Raw genomic sequence first — 27293 nt, 5'->3', positions numbered from 1 at the left:
TCAGCACCCCCAAACTCCCTCAGCATCCCCAGACCTCCCCAGCACCCCCAAACTCCCCCAGAACCCCACAGCACTCCCAGACTCCCCGAGCACCCCCAGATCCCCCCCAGCACCCCCAGATCCCCCCAGCACCCCCAAACTCTCTCAGCACCCCCAGATACCCCCAACACCCCCAGATCCCCCCCAGCACCCCCAAACTCCCCCAGACCCCCACAGCACTCCCAAACTCCCTCAGCACCCCCAGATCCTCCCCAGCACCCCCATACCCCTACAGCACCCCCAAACTCCCTCAGCACCCCCAGATACCCCCAGTACCCCCAGATTCCCCCCAGCACCCCCAAACTCCCTCAGCACCCCCAGATACCCCCAGTACCCCCAGATTCCCCCCAGCACCCCCAAACTCCCTCAGCACCCCCAGATACCCCTCAGCACCCCCAAACTCCCCCAGCAGCCTCAGACCCCCCCCAGCACCCCCAAACTCCCTCAACACCCCCAGATCCTCCCCAGCACCCCCAGACCCCCCAGCACCCCCAGATCCCCCTCAGACCCCCCTCAGCACCCCCAAACTCCCTCAGCACCCCCAGACCTCCCCAGCACCCCCAAACTCCCCCAGAACCCCACAGCACTCCCAGACTCCCCGAACACCCCCAGATCCCCCCAGCACCCCCAGATCCCCCCAGCACCCCCAAACTCTCTCAGCACCCCAGATACCCCCAACACCCCCAGATCCCCCCCAGCACCCCCAAACTCCCCCAGACCCCCACAGCACTCCCAAACTCCCTCAGCACCCCCAGATCCTCCCCAGCACCCCCATACCCCCACAGCACCCCCAAACTCCCTCAGCACCCCCAGACCCCCCCAGTACCCCCAGATCCCCCCCAGCACCCCCAAACTCCCTCAGCACCCCCAGATACCCCTCAGCACCCCCAAACTCCCCCAGCACCCTCAGACCCCCCTAAGCACCCCCAAACTCCCTCTGCACCCCCAGATCCCCCTCGGACCCCCCCCAGCACCCCCAAACTCCCTCAGCACCCCCAGACCCCCCCAACACCCCCAGATCACTCCCAGCACCCCCAAACTCCCTCAGCACCCCCAAATCCCCCCCAGCACCCCCAGAACCCCCCAGACCGCCCCCCCAGCACCTCCCATGGGGTCCCCTGCACCCCTAGACCCCCCCCACCCCCCTACAGCACCCCAAGATCCCCCTGACACCCCCCCCCCAGCACCCCCAGACCCTCCCTGCTGTTGGGGATCTGTTTTGGGGGGGGGTCTGTTTTTTGGGGGGGTCTCTGTTTTTTGGGGGGTGTCTGTTTTTGGGGGTGTCTGTTTTGGGGGGGCATCTGTTTGGGGGGGTCTGTTTTGTGGGGGTGTCTGTTTTTTGGGGGTGTCTGTTTTTTGGGGGGTCTGTTTTTGGGGGGGATCTGTTTTTTGGGGGGTATCTTTTTTTTGGGGGGTCTCTGTTTTTTGGGGGGTCTCTGTTTTTTGCGGGGGTCTGTTTTTGGGGGGTCTCTGTTTTAGGGGGGTCTGTTTTTGGGGGGGTCTCTGTTTTTGGGGGGGTCTGTTTTTGGGGGGGTCTCTGTTTTTGGGGGGTCTGTTTTTGGGGGGTATCTGTTTTTTGGGGGGGGTCTGTTTTTTGGGGGGGTCTCTGTTTTAGGGGGGGGTCTATTTTATGGGGGGGGGTCTGTTTTTGGGGTCTCACCCCTCCCTCCCCGCAGCCCCCCGCCCCACGGACAATGGCAACGTGCTGCAAGCCTTCAAGAGGACGTAAGTGCGGGGGATCCCCCCCACCCCCAAATCTGGGGACCCCCCCAAATTCCCCTGGGACCCCCAAATCCCCCTGGGACCCCCAAATGCCCCCCCTGTGCCCCCCCTGAACCTCAATACCTTGAAGAACCCCCCGTGCACCTTGGAGACATCCCCCCCCCCCGCACCCCAAACCCCAAACCCCCCTGCACTCTGCACCCCAACCCCCCCGAGCCCCCCAAGTGCCCCCCCCTGCACCCCAATACTTTGGGGACCCCTCCTTTACACTTCGGGCACCCCCAAAACCCACTGTCCCCTCTTTGTACCCTGTGCTCCCCTCGCACCTCAATCCCTTGGGACCCCCCCCTTTTTACACCTTGGGGACCCCCCCCCCCTCTTGCACCCCAAGAGCCCCCTGAGCCCCCCCAGGGACCCCCAAATTCCATCCGGACCCCCCCTTCTTCCCACCAGGAACGACGCCAAAGACGACGCAGCCGGAGAGCTCGACTTCAGCGGACTGCTGAAAAAGAGGTGGAAATGGGGGTGCAAGGGGCGAAATGGGGGTGCAAAGGGGGGAAATGGGGGTGTAAGGGGGGAAATGGGGGTGCAAAGGGGGGAAATGGGGGTGTAAAGGGGGAAATGGGGGTGTAAGGGGGGAAATGGGGGTGCAAAGGGGGGAAATGGGGGTGTAAAGGGGGAAATGGGGGTGCAAGGGGGGGAAATGGGGGTGTAAAGGGGGAAATGGGGGTGTAAGGGGGGGAAATGGGGATGCAAAGGGGGGAAATGGGGGTGTAAAGGGGGAAATGGGGGTGTAAGGGGGGCAAATGGGGGTGTAAAGGGGGCAAATGGGGGTGTAAGGGGGAAATGGGGGTGTAAAGGGGGAAAATGGGGGTGTAAGGGGGGGAAATGGGGGTGCAAAGGGGGGAAATGGGGGTGTAAGGGGGGGAAATGGGGGTGTAAAGGGGGAAATGGGGGTGTAAGGGGGGGAAATGGGGGTGTAAAGGGGGAAATGGGGGTGTAAGGGGGGGAAATGGGGATGCAAAGGGGGGAAATGGGGGTGTAAGGGGGGAAATGGGGGTGTAAAGGGGGGAAATGGGGGTGTAAGGGGTGTAAATGGGGGTGCAAAGGGGGAAATGGGGGTGTAAGGGGGGAAATGGGGGTGCAAAGGGGGGAAATGGGGGTGTAAGGGGGGAAATGGGGGTGCAAAGGGGGGAAATGGGGGTGTAAGGGGTGTAAATGGGGGTGCAAAGGGGGGAATGGGGGTGCAAAGGGGGAAACGGGGGTGTGAAGGACTGAAGGGGTAAAATGGGTGTGTGAAGGGCTGAATGGGTGTGCAATGGGTGTGAAGCGGTGTGCAATGGGTGTGCAAAGGGCTGAAGGGGTGTGATATGGGTGTGAAAAGCTGTGCAATGGGTGTGGAAAGGGCTGAAGGGGTGTGATATGGGTGTGGAAAGGGGTGAAATGGGTGTGTGAGGGGCTGAAGAGGTGTGTGAAGGGATGAAATGGGTGTGTAAAGGGGTGAAGTGGTGTAAAATGGGTGTGAAAAGGGGTGAAATGGGTTTGGAAAGGGGTGAAGAGGTGTGCAATGGGTGTGTAAAGGGCTTAAATGGGTGTGAAATGGGTGTGTGAGGGGCTGAAGAGGTGTGTGAAGGGGTGAAATGGGTGTGGAAAGGGCTGAAGGGGTATGAAATGGGTGTGCAATGGGTGTGCGAAGGGCTGAAGGGGTGTGTAAAGGGGTGAAATGGGTGTGCAAAGGGCCGGAGGGGTGTGCAATGGGTGTGAAAAGCTGTGCAATGGGTGTGGAAAGGGCTGAAGGGGTGTGATATGGGTGTGGAAAGGGGTGAAATGGGTGTGTAAAGGGTAAAATGGGTGTGTGAGGGGCTGAAATGGGTGTGTAAAGGGTGTGAAAAGGGCTGAAGTGGTGTGCAATGGGTGTGTAGCGGTGTGCAATGGGTGTGCGAAGGGCTGGAGGGGTGTGCAATGGGTGTGAAGCAGTGTGCAATGGGTGTGCAAAGGGCTGAATGGGTGTGAAATGGGTGTAAAAAGAGCTGAAGGGGTGTGAAATGGGTGTGTGAAGGGCCGAAGAGGTGCGGAATGGGTGTGTAAAGGCGTGAAATGGGTGTGCAAAGGGCTGAAGGGGTGTGAAATGGGTGTGGGAAGGGCTGAAATGGGTGTGTGAAGGGGTGAAATGGGTGTGCAAAGGGCTGAAGGAGTGTGCAATGGGTGTGCAATGGGTGTGCAAAGGGCTGAAGGGGTGTGTAAAGGGGTGAAATGGGTGTGCGAAGGGCCGGGGGGGTGTGAATCGGTGTGCAATGGGTGTGAAGAGGTGTGCAATGGGTGTGCAATGGGTGTGCAACGGGTGTGCAACGGGCGTGCGCGCAGGGAGGTGCAGGTGGAGGAGAAGAAGAAGAAGAAGGACGAGGAGGATCCGTTCCCGCCCGAGATTTGGGAGCTGCTCAAAGGCGTCACCAAGAAGAGCGAATACGAGCGCATCGCCTTCCAGTATGGCATCACCGACCTGCGCGGGATGCTCAAACGCCTCAAGAAGATCAAAGTGGAGCCCAAGAAGAGCGAAGGTGACCCTGCGCCAAACGGGGGGGGGCAGGGGGCGGGGAGGGGGGGTTGGGGTGTGGGGAGGGGGGATTGGGGTGTGGGGAGGGGGGTTATGGGGGGAGGAGGGGGGATTGGGGTGTGGGGAGTGAGATTTGGGGGGGGCTATGGGGCTGGGGAGGGGGGTTATGGGGTGAGGAGGGGGGATTTGGGGTGTGGGGAGGGGGGGTTGAGGTGTGGGGAGGAGGATTGGGGTGTGGGGAGGGGGGTTATGGGGTGTGAGGAAGGGGGATTGGGGTGTGGGGAGGGGGGTTATGGGGTGTGAGGAGGGGGGTTTGAGGTGTGGGGAGGGGGGTTTGGGGGGGCTGTGGGGCTGGGGAGGGGGGATTGGGGTGTGGGGAGGGGGGTTTGGGGGGTTTATGGGGTGAGGAGGGGGGATTAAGGTGTGGGGAGGGGGGTTTGGGGGGGCCCTGGGGGTGAGGAAGGGGATTATGGGGTGAGGAGGGGGGATTTGGGGTGTGGGGAGGGGGGTTATGGGGTGTGGGGAGTGAGATTTGGGGGGTTATGGGGTGAGGAGGAGGGATTGGGGTGTGGGGAGGGGGGTTTGGGGGGGCTTTATGGGCTGGGGAGGGGGGCTATGGGGGGAGGAGGGGGCTTTGGGGTGTGGGGAGGGGGGTTTGGGGGGGCTGTGGGGCTGGGGAGGGGGTTTATGGGGTGAGGAGGGGGAATTGGGGTGTGGGGAGAGGGGGATTGGGGTGTGGGGAGGGGGTTTGGGGGGGTTATGGGGTGAGGAGGGAGATTTGGGGTGTGGGGAGGGGAATTTGGGGGTTTATGGGGTGAGGAGGGGGGTTTGGGGTGTGGGGAGGGGGGTTTGGGGGGGCTGTGGGGCTGGGGAGGGGGATTATGGGGTGAGGAGGGGGGTTTGGGGTGTGGGGAGGGGGGTTTGGGGGGGTTATAGGGTGATGAGGGGGGTTTGGGGGGGCTGTAGGGGTGAGGAGGGGGGATTGGGGGGTGGGGAGGGGGGTTTTGGGGGGCTGTGGGGGTGGGGAGGGGGATTGGGGTGTGGGGAGGGGGGTTTGGGGGGGCTGTGGGGCTGGGGAGGGGGGATTGGGGTGTGGGGAGGGGGGTTTGGGGGGGCCCTGGGGGTGAGGAGGGGGATTATGGGGTGAGGAGGGGGATTTGGGGTGTGGGGAGGGGGATTTGGGGGGGCTGTGGGGCTGGGGAGGGGGGTTATGGGGTGAGGAGGGGGGTTTTGGGGTGTGAGGAGGGGGCTTTGGGGTGTGGGGAGGGGGGATTGGGGTGAGGAGGGGGCTTTGGGGTGTGGGGAGGGGGATTTGGGGAGGCTGTGGGGCTGGGGAGGGGGGCTATGGGGTGAGGAGGGGGGATTGGGGTGTGGGGAGGGGGGGTTTGGGGGGGTTATGGGGTGAGGAGGGCCCCCCTGACCCCCCTTTTCCCCCCCAACTCCCCTGAACTCCCCTTTCCCCCCCCCCAAACCCCCCTTTTTTTGCCCCCCTGATCCCTTTTCTCACCCCGGACCCCCTCTTTTCCCCCCCGAACCCCCTTTTTTGGCCCCCCTGACCCCCCTTTTCCCCCCCGACTCCCCCTTTTCCCCCCCCAACTCCCCTTTCCTCCCCTTTTCTCCCCCCAAACCCCCTTTTTTTGCCCCCCCGATCCCTTTTCTCACCCCGGACCCCCTCTGTTTCCCCCCGAACCCCCTTTTTTGGCCCCCCTGACCCCCCTTTTCCCCCCAGCCTTTATCCGCAAGTTGGACCCCGCGTACCAGGTGGACAAAGGCAATAAAATCAAACTGATGGTGGAGCTCAGCGACCCCGATTTGCCCCTCAAGTGGTACAAGAACGGGCAGCTGATCAAACCCAGCGCCAAGTGAGGGGGGGCAAAACGGGGGGGGGGTCTTTAGGGGTCACGGGGGGGGGTTAGGGGTCTCTGAGGGGCTGGAAGTGGGGTTAAAAGGGGGTTTATGGGGGGCTATGGGGGTTTGGGGGGGTGGAAATGGGGGTAAAGGGGGGTTTATGGGGGGCTATGGGGGTTTGGGGGGGTGGAAGTGGGGGTAAAAGGGAGTTTAGGGGGGGCTATGGGGGTTTGGGGGGGTGGAAGTGGGGGTAAAGGGGGGTTTATGGGGGGCTATGGGGGTTTGGGGGGGTGGAAGTGGGGGTAAAGGGGGGTTTATGGGGGGCTATGGGGGTTTGGGGGGGTGGAAGTGGGGGTAAAAGGGAGTTTAGGGGGGGCTATGGGGGTTTGGGGGGCTGGAAGTGGGGGTAAAGGGGGGTTTAGGGGGGGCTATGGGGGTTTGGGGGGCTGGAAGTGGGGGTAAAAGGGGGTTAATGGGGGGCTATGGGGGTTTGGGGGCCTGGAAGTGGGGGTCAAGGGGGGTTTATGGGGGGCTATGGGGGTTTGGGGGGGTGGAAGTGGGGGTAAAGGGGGGTTTATGGGGGGCTATGGGGGTTTGGGGGGGTGGAAGTGGGGGTAAAAGGGGGTTTATGGGGGGCTATGGGGGTTTGGGGGGGTGGAAGTGGGGGTAAAAGGGGGTTTATGGGGGGCTATGGGGGTTTGGGAGGTGGAAGTGGGGGTAAAGGGGGGTTTATGGGGGGCTATGGGGGTTTGGGGGGGTGGAAGTGGGGGTAAAAGGGGGTTTATGGGGGGCTATGGGGGTTTGGGGGGGTGGAAGTGGGGGTAAAAGGGGGGGTTTATGGGGGGCTATGGGTGTTTGGGGGGGTGGAAGTGGGGGTAAAGGGGGGTTTATGGGGGACTATGGGGGTTTGGGGGGGTGGAAGTGGGGGTAAAGGGGGTTTATGGGGGGCTATGGGGGTTTGGGGGGGTGGAAGTGGGGGTAAAAGGGGGTTTATGGGGGGCTATGGGGGTTTGGGGGGGTGGAAGTGGGGGTAAAAGGGGGTTTATGGGGGGCTATGGGAATTTGGGGGGGTGGAAGTGGGGGTAAAGGGGGGTTTATGGGGGGCTATGGGGGTTTGGGGGGGTGGAAGTGGGGGTAAAAGGGGGTTTATGGGGGGCTATGGGGGTTTGGGGGGGTGGAAGTGGGGGTAAAAGGGGGTTTATGGGGGGCTATGGGTGTTTGGGGGGGTGGAAGTGGGGGTAAAGGGGGGTTTATGGGGGGCTATGGGGGTTTGGGGGGTGGAAGTGGGGGTCCAGGGGGGTTTTGGGGGGCTATGGGGAAGTACTGAGGTGGTGCAGAGAGGTTAAGGGGAGATTGGGGGTCTCTGGTGTCCCCCCATGTCCCCTCCCTGTGTCCTCCGTGCCCCCCTCAATCCAATGTCCCCCAATACCCTCCCCGGTGCCCCCCTCAATCCGGTGTCCCCCCACTGTCCCCGGTGCCCCCCTCAATCCGCTGTCCCCCCAATGTCCCTGGTGTCCCCCTCAATCCGCTGTCCCCCCAATACCCTCCCCGGTGCCCCCCTCAATCCGCTGTCCCCCCAATGTCCCCGGTGCCCCCCTCAATGCTGTCCCCCCAATGTCCCCGGTGCCCCCCTCAATCCGCTGTCCCCCAATGTCCCCGTGCCCCCCTCAATCCAATGTCCCCCAATGTCCCCCGGTGCCCCCCTCAATCCGCTGTCCCCCCAATGTCCCCCGGTGCCCCCCTCAATCCGCTGTCCCCCAATATCCTCCCGGTGCCCCCCTCAATCCAATGTCCCCCCAATGTCCCCGGTGCCCCCCTCAATCCGCTGTCCCCCAATGTCCCCGGTGCCCCCCTCAATCCGCTGTCCCCCAATACCCTCCCCGGTGCCCCCCTCAATCCGCTGTCCCCCCAATGTCCCCGGTGCCCCCCTCAATCCGCTGTCCCCCCAATGTCCCCGGTGCCCCCCTCAATCCGCTGTCCCCCAATGTCCCCGGTGCCCCCCTCAATCCGCTGTCCCCCCAATGTCCCCGGTGCCCCCCTCAAACCGCTGTCCCCCCAATGTCCCCGGTGCCCCCCTCAATCCGCTGTCCCCCAATGTCCCCGGTGCCCCCCTCAATGCTGTCCCCCCAATGTCCCCCGGTGCCCCCCTCAATCCGCTGTCCCCCCAATGTCCCCGGTGCCCCCCTCAATCCGCTGTCCCCCCAATGTCCCCCGGTGCCCCCCTCAATGCTGTCCCCCCAATACCCTCCCCGGTGCCCCCCTCAATGCGGTGTCCCCCCAATGTCCCCCGGTGCCCCCCTCAATCCAATGTCCCCCCAATGTCCCCGGTGCCCCCCTCAATCCGCTGTCCCCCAATGTCCCCGGTGCCCCCCTCAATCCGCTGTCCCCCCAATGTCCCCCGGTGCCCCCCTCAATCCGCTGTCCCCCCAATGTCCCCCGGTGCCCCCCTCAATCCGCTGTCCCCCCAATGTCCCCGGTGCCCCCCTCAATGCTGTCCCCCAATGTCCCCGGTGCCCCCCTCAATCCGGTGTCCCCCAATGTCCCCCGGTGCCCCCCTCAATGCTGTCCCCCAATGTCCCCGGTGCCCCCCTCAATGCTGTCCCCCAATGTCCCCCGGTGCCCCCCTCAATCCAATGTCCCCCCAATGTCCCCGGTGCCCCCCTCAATCCGCTGTCCCCCAATGTCCCCGGTGCCCCCCTCAATGCTGTCCCCCAATGTCCCCCGGTGCCCCCCTCAATCCAATGTCCCCCCAATGTCCCCGGTGCCCCCCTCAATCCGCTGTCCCCCCAATGTCCCCGGTGCCCCCCTCAACCCGGTGTCCCCCAATGTCCCCGTGCCCCCCTCAATGCTGTCCCCCCAATACCCTCCCGGTGTCCCCCTCAATGCTGTCCCCCCAATATCCTCCCGGTGTCCCCCTCAATCCGCTGTCCCCCAATGTCCCCGGTGCCCCCCTCAATCCGCTGTCCCCCCAATACCCCCCGGTGCCCCCCTCAATCCGCTGTCCCCCCAATACCCCCCGGTGCCCCCCTCAATGCTGTCCCCCCAATGTCCCCGGTGCCCCCCTCAATCCGGTGTCCCCCCAATACCCCCCGGTGCCCCCCTCAATCCGCTGTCCCCCCAATACCCCCCGGTGCCCCCCTCAATGCTGTCCCCCCAATGTCCCCGGTGCCCCCCTCAATCCGCTGTCCCCCCAATACCCCCCGGTGCCCCCCTCAATGCTGTCCCCCGATACCCTCCCGGTGCCCCCCTCAATCCGGGGTCCCCCCAATGTCCCCGGTGCCCCCCTCAATCCGGTGCCCCCCCACTGTCCCCGGTGCCCCCCTCAATGCTGTCCCCCCAGTGTCCCCCCAATGTCCCCCACTGTCCCCGGTGCCCCCCTCAATGCTGTCCCCCCACTGTCCCCCCAATGTCCCCCACTGTCCCCGGTGCCCCCCTCAATCCGGTGCCCCCCGATACCCTCAGATACGTCTTTGAGAACGTGGGGCTCAAGCGCATCCTCACCATCCAGAAGTGCTCTTTGGCCGACGACGCCGCCTACGAGTGCCGCGTCAACGACGAGAAGTGCTTCACCGAGGTCTTCGTCAAAGGTGGGCCACCAACGGGCCACCAACGGGCCACCAACGGGGCCACCAACGGCCACCAACGGCCACCAACGGGCCACCACCGGCCACCAACGGCCACCAACGGCCACCAACGGCCACCTACGGCCACCTTGGGCCACCCATGGTCATCTTGGGCCACCTATGGTCACCTTGGGCCACCAACAGCCACTTATGGGCATCCATGGTCACCTTGGGCCACCCATGGTCACCTATAGTCACCTTGGGCCACCTTGGGCCACCAACAGCCACCCATGGTCACCCATGGTCACCTATGGTCACCTTGGGCCACCTACAGCCACCCATGGCCACCTATGGTCACCTTGGGCCACCAACAGCCACCCATGGTCACCTATGGTCACCTATGGCCACCTTGGGCCACCCATGGTCACCTTGGGCCACCAATGGCTAGCTACGGCCACCTGCGGCCACCCATGGCCGCCCATGGCCACCCATGGTCACCTTGGGCCACCAACAGCCACCCATGGTCACCCATGGTCACCCATGGCCACCTTAGGCCACCAAGAGCCACCTACGGCCACCTTGGGCCACCCATGGTCATCTTGGGCCACCTACAGCCACCCATGGGCATCCATGGTCACCTATGGTCACCTTGGGCCACCAACAGCCACCCATGGTCACCCATGGCCACCTATGGCCACCTATGGCCACCTGCAGCCACCCATGGCCACCCATGGTCACCTATGGTCACCTTGGGCCACCTACAGCCACCCATGGCCACCTATGGCCACCTATGGCCACCTACGGTCACCTTGGGCCAACTACAGCCACTCATGGCCACCCATTGTCACCTACGGCCACCTTGGGCCACCTACAGTCACCCATGGCCACCTATGGCCACCCATGGCCACCAACAGCCACCCATGGCCACCTATGGTCACCTACGGTCACCTTGGGCCACCAACAGCCACCCATGGTCACCTTGAGCCACCTTAGGCCACCAACGGCCAACTTGGGCCACCTATGGTCATCTTGGGCCACCAACAGCCACCCATGGGCATCCATGGCGACCTATGGTCACCTTGGGCCACCCATGGTCGCCTTGGGCCACCTGCAGCCACCAACGGCCACCTTGGGCCACCCATGGTCACCTTGGGCCACCAATGGCCAGCTACGGCCACCTGTGGCCACCCATGGCCACCTATGTCCACCTTGGGCCACCTACAGCCACTCATGGTCACCCATGGTCACCCATGGCCACCCACAACCCCCCGTGGTGACCTCCAGCCACCCACGGCCACTCAGAGGCACTGGGGACCACCGATGGCCACCAGGTGTCCCCTGACCCTCAGTGTCCCCCCAGAACCCCCGGTGACCATCGCCAAGGGCCTGGACGACCAGCAGGTGCTCGTGGGCGACCGCGTGGTCCTGGAGGCCGAGGTCTCCGAGGAGGGCGCCCAGGTCATGTGGTAAGAGGACACCACCGGGGAGCGTCCATCCCCACCTCCCCGTGTCCATCCCCACCTCCTCGTGTCCATCCCCACCTCCCCGTGTCCATCTCCACCTCCTCGTGTCCATCTCCACCTCCTCGTGTCCATCTCCACCTCCTCGTGTCCATCTCCACCTCCTCGTGTCCATCCCCACCTCCTCGTGTCCATCTCCACCTCCTCGTGTCCATCTCCACCTCCTCGTGTCCATCCCCACCTCCTCGTGTCCATCCCCACCTCCTCGTGTCCATCTCCACCTCCTCGTGTCCATCTCCACCTCCTCGTGTCCATCCCCACCTCCCCGTGTCCATCCCCACCTCCTCGTGTCCATCCCCACCTCCTCGTGTCCATCTCCACCTCCTCGTGTCCATCTCCTCGTGTCCATCCCCACCTCCTCGTGTCCATCTCCTCGTGTCCATCCCCACCTCCTCGTGTCCATCTCCTCGTGTCCATCTCCACCTCCTCGTGTCCATCTCCACCTCCTCGTGTCCATCTCCTCGTGTCCATCTCCACCTCCTCGTGTCCATCTCCTCGTGTCCATCTCCACCTCCTCGTGTCCATCCCCATCTCCTCGTGTCCATCCCCACCTCCTCGTGTCCATCTCCACCTCCTCGTGTCCATCCCCACCTCCTCGTGTCCATCCCCACCTCCTCGTGTCCATCTCCACCTCCTCGTGTCCATCCCCATCTCCTCGTGTCCATCTCCACCTCCTCGTGTCCATCCCCACCTCCTCGTGTCCATCCCCACCTCCTCGTGTCCATCCCCACCTCCTCGTGTCCATCTCCACCTCCTCGTGTCCATCCCCATCTCCTCGTGTCCATCTCCACCTCCTCGTGTCCATCCCCACCTCCTCGTGTCCATCCCCACCTCCTCGTGTCCATCTCCACCTCCTCGTGTCCATCTCCATCTCCTCGTGTCCATCCCCATCTCCTCGTGTCCATCCCCACCTCCCCGTGTCCATCTCCACCTCCTCGTGTCCATCTCCACCTCCTCGTGTCCATCTCCACCTCCTCGTGTCCATCCCCACCTCCTCGTGTCCATCTCCTCGTGTCCATCTCCACCTCCTCGTGTCCATCCCCACCTCCTCGTGTCCATCTCCACCTCCTCGTGTCCATCTCCACCTCCTCGTGTCCATCCCCACCTCCTCGTGTCCATCTCCACCTCCCCGTGTCCACCCCCACCCCCAGGATGAAGGACGGGGTGGAACTCACCCGAGAGGAGACCTTCAAGTACCGCTTCAAGAAGGACGGGAAGAAGCACTACCTCATCATCAACGAGGCCACCAAGGAGGACACGGGGCGCTACAAGATCATGACCAACGGCGGCGAGAGCGAGGCCGAGGTCATCGTGGAAGGTAGAGGTCCTCGAGGGCCACCAACGGAGCTGCAGAGGCTCCAGGAGGTCCAGGAGATGTTCAGAAGGGCCCTTTGGAGGTCCAGGAGATGTTTGGAGGAACCTTTGGAGGTCCAGGAGATGTTCAGAAGGGCCCTTTGGAGGTTCAGGAGATGTTCAGAAGGGCCCTTTGGAGGTCCAGGAGATGTTCAGAAGGGCCCTTTGGAGGTCCAGGAGATGTTCAGAAGGGCCCTTTGGAGGTCCAGGAGATGTTCAGAAGGGCCCTTTGGAGGTCCAGGAGATGTTTGGAGGAACCTTTGGAGGTCCAGGAGATGTTCAGAAGGGCCCTTTGGAGGTCCAGGAGATGTTTGGAAGGGCCCTTTGGAGGTCCAGGAGATGTTCAGAAGGGCCCTTTGGAGGTCCAGGAGATGTTTGGAAGGGCCCTTTGGAGGTCCAGGAGATGTTCAGAAGGGCCCTTTGGAGGTCCAGGAGATGTTTGGAAGGGCCCTTTGGAGGTCCAGGAGATGTTCAGAAGGGCCCTTTGGAGGTCCAGGAGATGTTTGGAAGGGCCCTTTGGAGGTCCAAGAGGTGCTGGAGGGTCCGTGGGTGATGGCCAGGAGATCCCAGGTGTGCCCAGGAGGTCCCCAAGAGGTCTGGGGGTTCTCCAGAGGATCCCACGGGAAGTCCAGGAGACATTTGGGGGTGACTGCAAGTCCCTTTGGAGGCTCAGGAGATGCTGAAGAGTCCATAGGGACATCCAGGAGGTTCCAGGGGTGCTTGGGGATCTCCAGGAGGTCCTGGGGTTTCCCTGGTGGGATCTCAGGGGGTTCCAGGAGGAGCAGAGGGTCACCAGGAGGTCCTGGGATTCCCTGGTGGGATCTCGAGAGGTTCCTGAAGGTCAAAGGATCTCCAGGAGGTCCCAGAGGTTCCCTGGTGGGATCTCGGAGGGGTCTCGGTGGGTCAGAGGATCCCCAGGAGGTTCCAGGGGTTTCTTGGTGGGATCTCAGGGGGTCCCAGTGGGGGCAAAGGGTCTCCTGATGGGATCTCAAAAGGTTCCTGGAGGTCAAAGGATCTCCAGGAGGCCCCAGGGTTTCCCTGGTGGGATCTCAGGGGGTTCCTGGGTGGGCAGAGGGTCTCCAGGAGGCCCTGAGGTTTCCCTGGTGGGATCTCAGGAGGGTCCCAGTGGGGGCAAAGGGTCTCCTGATGGGATCTCAGGAGGTTCCTGGAGGTCAAAGCATCTCCAGGAGGCCCCGAGGTTTCCCTGGTGGGATCTCAGAGGGTTCCTGCGTGGGCAGAGAGTCTCCTGATGGGATCTCAGAAGGTTCCTGGAGGTCAAAGGATCTCCAGGAGGTCCCCGGGGTTTCCCTGGTGGGATCTCAGGGGGGTTCCTGGAGGTCAAAGGATCTCCAGAAGGTTCCAGAGGTTTCCCTGGTGGGATCTCAGGGAGGTTCCTGGAGTGCCGGAGCCTCCAGATGTCTCCAACGCTGCGTGTCCGCCCCCCCCAGAGAAGCAGCTGGAGGTCCTGCAGGACATCGCCGACCTGACGGTGCAGGCGACCGAACAGGCGGTCTTCAAGTGTGAGGTGTCCGACGAGAAGGTGACGGGACGCTGGTTCAAGAACGGGGTGGAGGTCCGACCCAGCAAACGCATCCACATCTCCCACACCGGCAGGTGAGGACCTCGCGGAGGTCTCCATGGGGCTGGTGGGCACCCATGGGGGTCTGGGAGACGTTGGAACCATCCATGAGGTTCTCGAGGTGGTTGGAGACCACCATGGAGGGATCTTGGGGTGGTTGGAGACCCCCATGGAGGGATCTTGGGGTGGTTGGAGCTCCTCAGGGGGTTCTCGGGGTGGTTGAAGACCACCATAGGGGGTTCTCAGGGTGGTTGGAGCTCCTCAAAGGGTTCTTGGGGTGGTTGGAGACTCCCATGGGGGCATCTTGGGGTGGTTGGAGCTCCTCAAGAGGTTCTTGGGGTGGTTGGAGACCACCATGGGGGGTTCTTGGGGTGGTTGGAGCTCCTCAAGAGGTTCTCGGGGTGGTTGGAGACCCCCATGGGGGGTTCTTGGGGTGGTTGGAGCTCCTCAAGAGGTTCTCAGGGTGGTTGAAGACCCCCATGGAGGGATCTTGGGGTGGTTGGAGCTCCTCAAGGGGTTCTTGGGGTGGTTGAAGACCCCCATGGGGAGTTCTTGGGGTGGTTGGAGCTCCTCAAGGGGTTCTCGGGGTGGTTGAAGACCCCCATAGGGGCATCTCGGGGTGGTTGGAGCTCCTCAAGAGGTTCTCGAGGTGGTTGGAGACCCCCATGGAGGGATCTTGGGGTGGTTGGAGCTCCTCAAGGGGTTCCCAGGTTGATTGGAGACCCCCATGGGGGGATCTCGGGGTGGTTGGAGCTCCTCAAGAGGTTCTTGGGGTGGTTGGAGACCCCCATGGAGGGATCTCAGGGTGGTTGGAGCTCCTCAAGGGGTTCTTGAGGTGGTTGGAGACCCCCATGGGGGGTTCTTGTGGTGGTTGGAGCTCCTCAAGGGTTTCTCAGGGTGGTTGGAGACCACCATAGGGGGTTCTCAGGGTGGTTGGAGCTCCCCAAGGGGTTCTCGGGGTGGTTGAAGACCCCCATGGAGGGATCTTGGGGTGGTTGGAGCTCCTCGAGGGGTTCTCAGGGTGGTTGGAGACTCCCATGGGGGCATCTTGGGGTGGTTGGAGCTCCTCGAGGGGTTCTCGGGGTGGTTGAAGACCCCCATGGGGGCATCTTGGGGTGGTTGGAGCTCCTCAAGAGGTTCTTGGGGTGGTTGGAGACCACCATGGAGGGATCTCGGGGTGGTTGGAGCTCCTCAAGGGGTTCTTGAGGTGGTTGGAGACCTCCATGGGGGCATCTCGGGGTGGTTGGAGCTCCTCAAGGGGTTCTCGGGGTGGTTTTGGAGGTGCTGGAGATGCCCGTGGGGGTCCCGGGGGTGGTCGGAGGTCGCTGTGGGGCTGGAGGGGATCTCTGACCCACGGCCGCGTCCCTCAGGATCCACAAATTGGTGATCGACGATGTCCGTCCCGAGGATGAGGGCGACTACACCTTCATCCCCGACGGCTACGCCCTCTCCCTCTCCGCCAAACTCAACTTCCTCGGTGCCCGCGCTTGGGGGGCACTGGGGGGCACTGGGGGGCACTGGGGGGGCACTGGGGGGGCACTTGGGGGGCACTGGGGGGGCACTGGGGGGCACTGGGGGGCACGGGGGGGCACTTGGGGGGCATTGGGGGGGCTGAGGGGCACTTGGAGGGCACTTGGGGGGTACTTGGGGGCACTTGGGGGGCACCGGGGGGGCACTGGGGGGGCACTGGGGGGGCTGAGGGGCACTTGGGGGGCACTGGGGGGCACTGGGGGGCACTGGGGGGGCACTGGGGGGGCGCTGGGGGGCACTGGGGGGCACTGGGGGGGCACTGGGGGGCGCTGGGGGGGCACTTGGGGGGCATTGGGGGGGCTGAGGGGCACTTGGAGGGCACTTGGGGGGTACTTGGGGGCACTTGGGGGCACTTGGGAGGCACCGGGGGGGCACTGGGGGGGCACTGGGGGGGCTGAGGGGCACTTGGGGGGCACTTGGGGGGCACTTGGGGGGCACTGGGGGGGTTGAGGGGCCCTTTGGGGGCACTTGGGGGGCTGAGGGGCACTTTGGGGGTACTTGTGGGGCACTTGGGGGCACTTGGGAGGCACCGGGGGGGCACTGGGGGGGCACTGGGGGGGCTGAGGGGCACTTGGGGGGCACTGGGGGGCACTGGGGGGGCGCTGGGGGGGCACTGGGGGGCACTGGGGGGCACTGGGGGGGCACTTGGGGGGCACTGGGGGGCACTGGGGGGCACTGGGGGGGCACTGGGGGGCACTTGGGGGGCACTGGGGGGCACTGGGGGGGCACTGGGGGGGCACTGGGGGGCACTGGGGGGCACTTGGGGGGCGCTTGGAGGGCACTTGGGGGGCGCTGGGGGGCACTGGGGGGCACTGGGGGGGCACTGGGGGGCACTGGGGGGCACTGGGGGGGCACTGGGGGGCGCTGGGGGGCACTGGGGGGCACTTGGGGGGTACTTGGGGGCACTTGGGGGGCTGAGGGGCACTTTGGGGGTACTTGTGGGGCACTTGGGGGGTACTTGGGGGGCACTTGGGGACACTTGGAGGGCACTTGGGGGGCTGAGGGGCACTTGGGGGGCACTTGGGGGGTACTTGGGGGGCTGAGGGGCACTTTGGGGGTACTTGGGGGCACTTGGGGGCACTTGGGGGTACTTGGGGGGTACTTGGGGGGCACTTGGGGGGCTGAGGGGCACTTTGGGGGTACTTGTGGGGCACTTGGGGGCACTTGGGGGCACTTGTGGGGCACTGGGGGGGCACTTGGGGGGCACTTGGGGGGCTGAGGGACACTTTGGGGGCACTTGGGGGGCACTTGGGGGCACTTGGGGGGTACTTGTGGGGCACTTGGGGGCACTTGGGGGGTACTTGGGGGGCACTTGGGGGGCACTTGGGGGGCACTTGGGGGGCTGAGGAGCACTTGGAGGGCACTTGGGGGGCACTTGGGGGGCTGAGGGGCACTTGGGGGGGGTCACACTTGGGGGGGTCTCTGAGGTCATTTGGGGTTCACTCCTCCCTTAACCCTTTCCTCCCCACACACAGAGATCAAAGTGGAGTACGTCCCTAAGCAAGGTGAGAGCCTGTGGGGCAGCTGTGGGGCAGCTGTGGGGCAGATGTGGGGCAGGAGCTGAGGGGTCCCTGTGACCCCCTCCCCGAGCCCCCCAAGATCCACCTGGACTCCTCGGGAGCGGCTGAGGAGAACGTGGGGTGGTGGGATGGGGGGGATGTGGGGTGGATGTGGGGCAGATGTGGGTCAGAATGTGGGGCAGATGTGGGGCAGCTGTGGGGCAGAATGTGGGGCAGATATGGAGCAGGAGCTGAGGGGTCCCTGTGCCCCCCCTCCCAGAGCCCCCCAAGATCCACCTGGACCACTCGGGGGCGGCTAAGGAGAACGTGGGGTGGTGGGATGGGGAGATGTGGGGCAGCTGTGGGGCAGCTGTGGGGCAGGAGCTGAGGGGTCCCTGTGCCCCTCTCCCAGAGCCCCCCAAGATCCACTTGGACCGCTCGGGGGCTGCTGAGGAGAACCTGGGGTGGTGGGATGGGGGATGTGGGGCAGATGTGGGGCAGCTGTGGGGCAGATGTGGGACAGATGTGGGGCAGCTGTGGGGCAGATGTGGGTCAGGATGTGGGACAGATGTGGGGCAGCTGTGGGGCAGCTGTGGGGCAGGAGCTGAGGGGTCCCTGTGCCCCCCCTCCCAGAGCCCCCCAAGATCCACCTGGACTGCTCGGGGGCGGCCAAGGAGAACACTTTGGTGGTGGTGGCGGGGAACAAACTGCGCCTCGATGTCCCCATCTCGGGGGAACCCGCGCCCACCGTCACCTGGATGAAAGGGGACGAGGTGGCCCTGTCCCCCCCGTCACCCCCTGTCTGTCCCCCCCCATCTGTCACCCCCCGTCTGTAACCCCCTGCCCCCAATGTCCCCATTGACCCCAATGCCCCCAATGCCCCCAATGCCCCCAATGCCCCCAATGTCCCCATTGACCCCAATGTCCCCATTGACCCCAATGCCCCCAATGTCCCCAATGTCCCCAATGCCCCCAATGTCCCCATTGACCCCAATGTCCCCAATGCCCCCAATGTCCCCATTGACCCCAATGTCCCCAATGCCCCCAATGTCCCCAATGCCCCCAATGCCCCCAATGTCCCCAATGTCCCCAATGACCCCAATGCCCCCATTGACCCCAATGCCCCCAATGCCCCCAATGTCCCCAATGCCCCCATTGACCCCAATGCCCCCAATGTCCCCAATGTCCCCAATGCCCCCATTGACCCCAATGCCCCCAATGCCCCCAATGTCCCCATTGCCCCCAATGTCCCCAATGCCCCCAATGTCCCCATTGACCCCAATGCCCCCAATGTCCTCAATGTCCCCCAATGCCCCCAATGTCCCCAATGCCCCCAATGCCCCCAATGTCCTCAATGTCCCCCAATGCCCCCAATGTCCCCAATGTCCCCATTGACCCCAATGCCCCCAATGTCCCCAATGCCCCCATTGACCCCAATGCCCCCAATGCCCCCATTGACCCCAATGCCCCCAATGCCCCCAATGTCCCCAATGTCCCCATTGACCCCAATGTCCCCATTGACCCCAATGTCCCCAATGTCCCCATTGACCCCAATGTCCCCAATGTCCCCAATGCCCCCAATGCCCCCAATGTCCCCCAATGTCCCCAATGTCCCCAATGCCCCCAATGCCCCCAATGACCCCCAATGTCCCCAATGACCCCAATGTCCCCAATGCCCCCATTGACCCCAATGTCCCCGATGTCCCCCATGTCCCCGCTGTCCCCGCTGATGTCCCCGTGTCCCCAGGAGTTCACGGCCCGCGAGGGTCGGGCGCACCTGCAGGACCAGAAGGAGCTGAGCAGCTTCGTCATCGAGAGCGCCGAGCGCGGGGACGAGGGACGCTACACCATCCGCGTGACAAACCCCGCCGGGGAGGACACCGCCACCATCTTCCTCAAGGTGGTCGGTACGGAGGGGACACCGCGGGGACACCGAGGGGACGAGGGGACGAGGGGATGGGGACGTGGGGACATGGGGACGTGGGGAGGTGGGGACATGGAGACATGGGGACATGGGGACATGGGGACACGGGGAGGTGGGGACATGGGGACACGGGGAGGTGGGGACATGGGGACATGGGGAGATGGGGACATGGGGATATGGACACCCAGAGCTGAGGGACGTGGGGACATGAGGACAAGAAGACATAGGGACATGGGGATGAGGGGACATGGGGACAAGAGGACATTGAGCTGAGGACATGGGGGCATGGGGACACAGGGACACAGGAACAGGGGGACATGGGGACAAGAGGACATGGGGACACAGGGACATGGGGACATGGGGACACAGGGTCAAGAGGACATGGGGACAAGAGGACATGGAGCTGAGGACATGGGGATGTGGACACCCAGAGCTGAGGGACATGGGGACATGGGGATGAGGGGACATGGGGACACGAGGACACGAGGACGTGGGGACATGAGGACATGGGGACACGGGGACAGAGGGACATGGGGACAAGAAGATGTGGGCACATGGGGACATGGGGACATGAGGACACAAGGACATGGGGACACAGGGACACAGGGACATGGGGACACGAGGACATGGGGACACAGGGACACAGGGACATGGGGACACGAGGACATGGGGACATGGGGACACAGGGACACAGGGACATGGGGACACGAGGACATGGGGACATGGGGACACAGGGACAAGAGGACATGGGGAGAAGAGGACATGGAGCTGAGGACATGGGGATGTGGACACCCAGAGCTGAGGGACATGGGGACATGGGGATGAGGACATGGAGACATGGGGACACGAGGACACGAGGACGTGGGGACATGAGGACATGGGGACATGGGGACAGAGGGACATGAGGACAAGAGGACATGGGGAGCTGAGGACATGGGGACAAGAGGACATGGGGACACGGGGACATGGGGACATGGGGACAAGAGGACATGGAGTTGGGGACATAGGAAAACGGGGACATGAGGACATGGGGACATGGGGACATGGGGATGTGGGGACACGAGGACACAGAGACATGGGGCCACAGAGGCCATGAGGACGGGGAGTGCCTGTCCCCCTGTGTCCCCCCGTGTCCCCCCGTGTCCCCACGTGTCCCCCCGTGCCCCGCAGATGTCCCCGACCCCCCCGAGGCCGTGCGCGTCACCGCGGTGGGCGAGGATTGGGCCACGCTGGTCTGGGACCCCCCAAAGTACGACGGGGGACAGCCCGTCACCGGTGAGCCCCCCCTGTCCCCACCCGTGTCACCCACCCACGCGTGACCCCCTCGTGTGTCCCCAATCCCACACGTATGTCCCAACCCACGCGTGGCCCCCTCGTGTCCCCTCTCCCACCCGTGTCCCCCATCTCACACACGTCCCCCTCGTGTCACCCATGACACATCTCCCATCCCACTCGTGTCCCCCTCGTGTCCCCCATCCCACCCGTGTCACCCATTCCACCCGTGTCCCTCTCGTGTCACCCCACTCATATGTCCCTCGTGTCCCCCATCGCATGTCACCCATCCCACACGTGTCCCCTTCGTGTCACCCATCCCACTCGTGTCCCTCTCATGTCACCCATCCCACATCTCCCAACCCACGCGTGTCCTCCTCATGTCCCTTCTCCCACTCGTGTCCCCCCACCCACCAGTGTCCCCCTTGTGTCCCCCATCCCACCCATGTCACCCATCCCACTCGTGTCCCTCTCGTGTCCCCCAACCCACGTGTGTCCTCCTGGTGTCCCCTCTCCCCCTCGTGTCCCCCATCCCACCCGTGTCACCCATTCTACACACGTCCCTCTCGTGTCACCCCACTCACGTGTCCCCCTTGTGTCCCCCATCCCACACGTGTCCCACACGCGTCCCCCATCCCACGTGTCCCTCATCCCATGTGTGTCCCCTTCGTGTCCCCTCTCCCTCTCGTGTCCCCCCACTCACACGTGTCCCCCTCGTGTCCCCCATCCCACTCGTGTCCCCAACCCATGTGTGTCCTCCTCGTGTCCTCTGTCCTACTCGTGTCCCCCTCGTGTCATCCATCCCACACGTGTCCCTCTCATTTCTCCCATCCCACGTGTGTCCCCTTCGTGTCCCCTCTCCCCCTCGTGTCCCCCATCCCACACGTGTCCCACACACGTCACCCATCCCACATGTCTTCCAACCCACTCGTGTGCCTCTCGTGTCCCCCATCCCACGCGTGTCCCCCTCGTGTCCCCTCTCCCACACATCACCCCACCCACTCGTTTCTCGCTCGTGTCCCCCATCCCACACGTGTCCTACATACGTCACCCATCCCATATGTCACCCATTCCACACGTGTCCCCCTGTGTCACCCCACTCATGTGTCCCCCTCATGTCACCCATCCCACACGTGTCTCCCAACCCACGCGTGTCCTCCTGGTGTCCCCTCTCCCACTTGTGTCCCCCCACCCACTCGTGTCCCCCAACCCATGTGTGTCCTCCTCGTGTCCTCTGTCCTACTCGTGTCCCCCTCGTGTCACCCATCACACACGTGTCCCTCTCATTTCTCCCATCCCACACGTGTCCCTCTCATTTCTCCCATCCCATGTGTGTCCTCCTGGTGTCCCCTCTCCCCCTGGTGTCCCCCATCCCACACGTGTCCCACACACGTCACCCATCCCACACGTCTTCCATCCCCCTCGTGTCCCCCTGTGTCCCCCATCCCACGTCACCCATTCTACACGTGTCCCTCTCGTGTCCCCCCACTCACATGTGTCCCCCTCGTGTCCCCCATCCCACTCGTGTCCCCCATCCCACGTGTGTCCTCCTGGTGTCCCCTCTCCCCCTCGTGTCCCCCATCCCACATGTGTCCCCCTTGTGTCACCCATCACACGTGTCTCCCAACTCACGTGTGTCCTCCTGGTGTCCCCTCTCCCCCTCGTGTCCCCCATCCCACCCGTGTCACCCATTCTACACATGTCCCCCTCGTGTCCCCCCACTCATATGTGTCCTACTCATGTCCCCATCCCACTCGTGTCCCTCTCGTGTCCCCCATCCCACGTGTGTCCTCCTGGTGTCCCCTCTCCCCATCATGTCCCCCATCCCACTCGTGTCCCCCTTGTGTCCCTCACCCCACTCGTGTCCCCCTCGTGTCCCCATCCCACACGTCCCCCATCCCACGCGTCCCCCATCCCACGCGTGTCCCCGTGCGGTGTCCCACGCGTGTCCCCATCGTCTCCGCAGGGTACCTGGTGGAGCGGAAGAAGAAGGGCTCCATGCGTTGGATGAAGCTCAACTTTGAGGTCCACACGGCCACCACCTTCGAGTCCACGCGCATGATTGAGGGCGTCCTCTACGAGATGCGCGTCTTCGCCGTCAACGCCATCGGCGTCTCCCAGCCCAGCCACAACACCCAACCCTTCATGCCCATCGGTGGGTCCTCGACGCCATTTTGGGGGGGCCCGGGGGGCATTTGGGGGGTCCTGGGTGGGGTGGGGGCTCTACGAGATGGGCATCTTCACCATCAACGCCGTTGGTGTCTCCCAGTCCTTCGTGGCCATCAATGGGGGTTGAGGTTGTCTGGGGAGAAGAGAAGGTTTGGGGGGTCCTGGGGTTGTGAGGAGGTGTTTTGGGGGTCCTGGGGGGGTTTGGGGGGTCCTGGGTGGGGTGGGGGCTCTACGGGATGGGCGTCTTCGCCATCAACGCCATTGGCGTCTCCCAGTCCTTCATGGCCATCAATGGGGGATGAGGTTGTCTGGGGAGGTTGAGGGGGGAGAAGAGAAGGTTTGGGGGGTCCTGGGGTTGTGAGGAGGTGTTTTGGGGGTCCTGGGGGGGATCTGGGGGGTCCTGGGTGGGTTTGGGGCTTCAAGAGGTAGTTTTTGGGGGTTGAAGAGGTGGGTTTTGGGGTGCAGGGGGTGGTTTTGTGGATTCAAAGCGTGGGTTTGGGGTGAAGGGAGTGTTTTTGGGGGTTGAAGAGGTGATTTTTGGGGTGCAGGGGGTGGTTTGGGGGTTCAAGAGGTGGTTTTGGGGGTTGAAGAGGTGGGTTTTGGGCGTTGAAGAGGTGATTTTTGGGGTGCAGGGGGTGGTTTGGGGGTTCAAGGGGTGGTTTTGGGGGTTGAAGAGGTGATTTTTGGGGTGCAGGGGATGATTTTGGGGGTGAAGGAGGTGATTTGGGGGATTCTTGGGGTGATTTTTGGGGTTCTGGGGGTGATTTTTGGGGTGAAGGGGATAATTTTGGGGAATTCCAGGGCTGATTTTTGGGGTGAAGGAGGTGATTTTGGGGGTTCTTGGGGGTGATTTTGGGGGGTTCCGGGGGTGATTTTTGGGGTGAAGGGGATGGGTTTTGGGGGTTTCCAGAGGTGATTTTTGGGGTGCAGGGGGTGGTTTGGAGGTTCAAGAGGTGTTTTTTGGGGTTGAAGAGGTGATTTTTGGGGTGAAGGAGGTGATTTGGGGGATTCTCGGGGTGATTTTTGGGGGTTCTCGGGGTGATTTTTGGGGTTCTTGGGGCGATTTTTGGGGTAAAGGAGGTGATTTTTGGGGGTTCTCAGGGTGATTTTTGGGGTGAAGGGGATAATTTTGGCGATTTCCAGGCGTGATTTTTGGGGTGAAGGAGGTGATTTGGGGGTTCTCGGGGTGATTTTGGGGGTTCCGGGGCTGATTTTTGGGGTGAAGGAGATGATTTTTAGCGGTGATTTTTGGCACTTTCGGGGATGATTTTTTGGGGGTTTTGGGGCTGATTTTGGGGGGTTTTGGGGCTGATTTTGGGGGGTTCTGGGGATGATTTTTTTGGGGTTCCGGGGATGATTTTTTGGGGTTCCAGGGGTGATTTGTTTGGGTTCCGGGGATGATTTTTTGGGGTTCTGTGGATGATTTTTTGGGGGTTTTGGGGCTGATTTTGGGGGTTTTTGGGGCTGATTTTGGGGGGTTCTGGGGATGATTTTTTTGGGGTTCCGGGGATGATTTTTTGGGGGTTCCGGGGATGATTTTTTTGGAGTTCTGGGGATGATTTTTTGGGGTTCTGTGGATGATTTTTTGGGGGTTTTGGGGCTGATTTTGGGGGGTTTTGGGGCTGATTTTAGGGGATTCCGGGGGTGATTTTTTTGGGGTTCCGGGGATGATTTTTTTTGGGGTTCGGGGGTGATTTTTTGGGGTCCCCCAGCCCCCACGAGCGAACCGACCCACCTGGTGCTGGAGGACGTCACCGACACCACGGCCACCCTCAAGTGGCGCCCGCCCGAGCGCGTGGGCGCCGGCGGCATCGACGGCTACTTGGTGGAGTACTGCAAGGAGGGCAGTGAGTGGGGGACCCCGAAACCGGGGGGGGACCCCAAAACCCCGGGGGGACCCCAGAACCTGAGGGGGAGCCCAACATTGAGGAGGAATCTGAAATCAAGGGGATTCAGAATGATGGTGGAGGCCTCAATGGGGACCTGGGGGAGGTCTATAAGGGGACCCCGAAAGAAGGAGGGGACCCTAAAACCCCGGGGGGACCCCAAAACCCGGGGGGGACCCCAAAAACCGGGGGGGACCCCAAAACTTGAGGAGGAGCCCAAAATTGAGGGGGAATCTGAAATTGGGGGGACCCAGAATGATGGTGGAGGCCTCAATGGGGACCTGGGGGAGGTCTATAAGGGGACCCCGAAACAAGGAGGGGACCCCAAAAACCCTGGGGGGACCCCAAAACCCGGGGGGACCCCAAAACCCGGGGGGGACCCCAAAACCTGAGAGGGAGCCCAAAATTGAGGGGGAATCTGAAATTGAGGGGACTCAGAATGATGGTGGAGGCCTCAATGGGGACCTGGGGGAGATCTGTAAGGAGGGGATGGGGGGACCCCAAAACAAGGAGGGGACCCCAAAACCCCAGGGGAACCTTAAAACCCTGGGGGGGACCCCAAAACCTGAGGGGGAGCCCAAAATTGAGGGGAAATCTGAAATTGGGGGGACCCAGAATGATGGTGGAGGCCTCAATGGGGACCTGGGGGAGCTCTGTAAGGGGACCCCGAAAGAAGGAGGGGACCCCAAAAACCCTGGGGGGACCCCAAAACTCGAGGGGGACCCCAAAAACCGGGGGGGACCCCAAAACCTGAGAGGGAGCCCAAAATTGAGGGGGAATCTGAAATTGGGGGGACCCAGAATGATGGTGGAGGCCTCAAGGGGGACCTGGGGGAGGTCTATAAGGGGACCCCGAAACAAGGAGGGGACCCCAAAAACCCTGGGGGGACCCCAAAACTCGAGGGGGACCCCAAAACCCGGGGGGGACCCCAAAACCTGAGAGGGAGCCCAAAATTGAGGGGGAATCTGAAACTGGGGGGACCCAAAATGATGGTGGAGGCCTCAAGGGGGACCTGGGGGAGGTCTATAAGGGGACCCCGAAACAAGGAGGGGACCCCAAAAACCCTGGGGGGACCCCAAAACTCGAGGGGGACCCCAAAACCCGGGGGGGACCCCAAAACCTGACGGGGAGCCCAAAATTGAGGGGGAATCTGAAATTGAGGGGACTCAGAATGATGGTAGAGGCCTCAATGGGGACCTGGGGGAGGTCTATAAGGGGACCCCGAAACAAGGAGGGGACCCCAAAACCCGGGGGGACCCCAAAACCCAAGGGGGACCCCAAAACCTGAGGGGGAGCCCAACATTGAGGGGGAATCTGAATTTGGGGGGACCCAGAATGATGGTGGAGGCCTCAATGGGGACCCCAACCCCATATCCTTCACCCCATTGACCCCAACTCCATCTCCTTCACCCCATTGACCCCCAACCCCATATCCTTCACCCCATTGACCCCCAACCCCATATCCTTCAACCCATTGACCCCAACCCCATATCCTTCACCCCATTGACCCCCAACCCCATCACCTTCACCCTATTGACCCCCAACCCCATATCCTTCAACCCATTGACCCCCAACCCCATATCCTTCACCCCATTGACCCCCAACCCCATCACCTTCAACCCATTGACCCCAACCCCATATCCTTCAACCCATTGACCCCAACTCCATATCCTTCACCCCATTAACCCCCAACCCCATCACCTTCAACCCATTGACCCCCAACCCCATATCCCTCAACCCATTGACCCCCAACTCCATATCCTTCACCCCATTGACCCCAACCCCATCACCTTCAACCCATTGACCCCAACCCCATATCCCTCAACCCATTGACCCCCAACTCCATCTCCTTCACCCCATTGACCCCAACCCCATATCCTTCAACCCATTGACCCCCAACCCCATATTCCTCAACCCATTGACCCCAACCCCATATCCTTCAACCCATTGACCCCAACCCCATCTCCTTCACCCCATTGACCCCAACCCCATATCCCTCAACCCATTGACCCCCAACCCCATCACCTTCAACCCATTGACCCCAACCCCATCTCCTTCACCCCATTGACCCCAACTCCATATCCTTCAACCCATTGACCCCAACCCCATCTCCTTCACCCCATTGACCCCCAACCCCATATCCTTCAACCCATTGACCCCAACTCCATATCATTCTCCCCATTGACCCCCAAGCCCATATCCTTCAACCCATTGACCCCAACCCCATATCCTTCACCCCATTGACCCCCAACCCCATCTCCTTCACCCCATTGACCCCCAACTCCATATCCTTCACCCCATTGACCCCAACCCCACATCCCTCAACCCTGTGCCCCCCAAGCCCGTATCTCCTGACCCCCAAGCGTCTCCCCGCAGCTGACGAGTGGGTCCCGGCCAACACGGAGCTGGTGGAGCGCTGTGGCTTCACGGTTCGCGGCCTCCCGACGGGCGAGAAGCTCCTCTTCCGCGTCATCGGGGTGAACATTGCCGGCAAGAGCCCCCCGGCCACGCTGGCGCAGCCCGTCACCATCCGCGAGATCGTGGGTGGGTGGCCGTGGGGGGCAGCCCCATAGCGGGCCGGGGGCCCCATGGCTTAAGCTCCAACCCCACGGCGTCATCTCTGCCCCACAGAGCGCCCCAAAATCCGTCTGCCCCGGCACCTGCGGCAAACCTACGTGCGGAGGGTGGGGGAACAGGTCAACCTCGTCATCCCCTTCCAGGTGAGGGGCTGCCCCACGGCGCGGCCGCTGCCCCACAGCGTGGCCGGGACAACTCGCTGACCCATAGCTCCATAGGGAGAACTCTGCCCCATAGGGAGAACTCTGCCCCACAGCT

The 27293-nt window shown here is 63.0% G+C and overlaps 1 protein-coding gene across 1 annotated transcript in view; it reads left to right on the top strand.

Moving 5' to 3' along the window:
- MYBPC2 (myosin binding protein C2) overlaps positions 1 to 27293 on the top strand; it is a 52890-nt gene that overhangs the window by 9201 nt on the left and 16396 nt on the right. Inside the window, exons 7-23 of the mRNA XM_054052306.1 lie at positions 1716 to 1764; positions 2215 to 2274; positions 4126 to 4319; positions 6045 to 6177; positions 9626 to 9750; positions 11087 to 11192; positions 12398 to 12564; positions 14048 to 14213; positions 15549 to 15655; positions 17184 to 17213; positions 17841 to 17980; positions 18955 to 19114; positions 20302 to 20406; positions 22370 to 22558; positions 24285 to 24419; positions 26835 to 27002; positions 27090 to 27178. Of these exons, the coding sequence (XP_053908281.1) occupies positions 1716 to 1764; positions 2215 to 2274; positions 4126 to 4319; positions 6045 to 6177; positions 9626 to 9750; positions 11087 to 11192; positions 12398 to 12564; positions 14048 to 14213; positions 15549 to 15655; positions 17184 to 17213; positions 17841 to 17980; positions 18955 to 19114; positions 20302 to 20406; positions 22370 to 22558; positions 24285 to 24419; positions 26835 to 27002; positions 27090 to 27178 (2123 nt within the window). The remainder of the gene's footprint in view (positions 1 to 1715; positions 1765 to 2214; positions 2275 to 4125; positions 4320 to 6044; positions 6178 to 9625; positions 9751 to 11086; positions 11193 to 12397; positions 12565 to 14047; positions 14214 to 15548; positions 15656 to 17183; positions 17214 to 17840; positions 17981 to 18954; positions 19115 to 20301; positions 20407 to 22369; positions 22559 to 24284; positions 24420 to 26834; positions 27003 to 27089; positions 27179 to 27293) is intronic.

The sequence above is a fragment of the Cuculus canorus genome, chromosome 33 (assembly GCF_017976375.1).
Source record: "Cuculus canorus isolate bCucCan1 chromosome 33, bCucCan1.pri, whole genome shotgun sequence".
NCBI lineage: Eukaryota > Metazoa > Chordata > Aves > Cuculiformes > Cuculidae > Cuculus > Cuculus canorus.
This window is presented reverse-complemented; position numbering and strand designations above follow the sequence as displayed.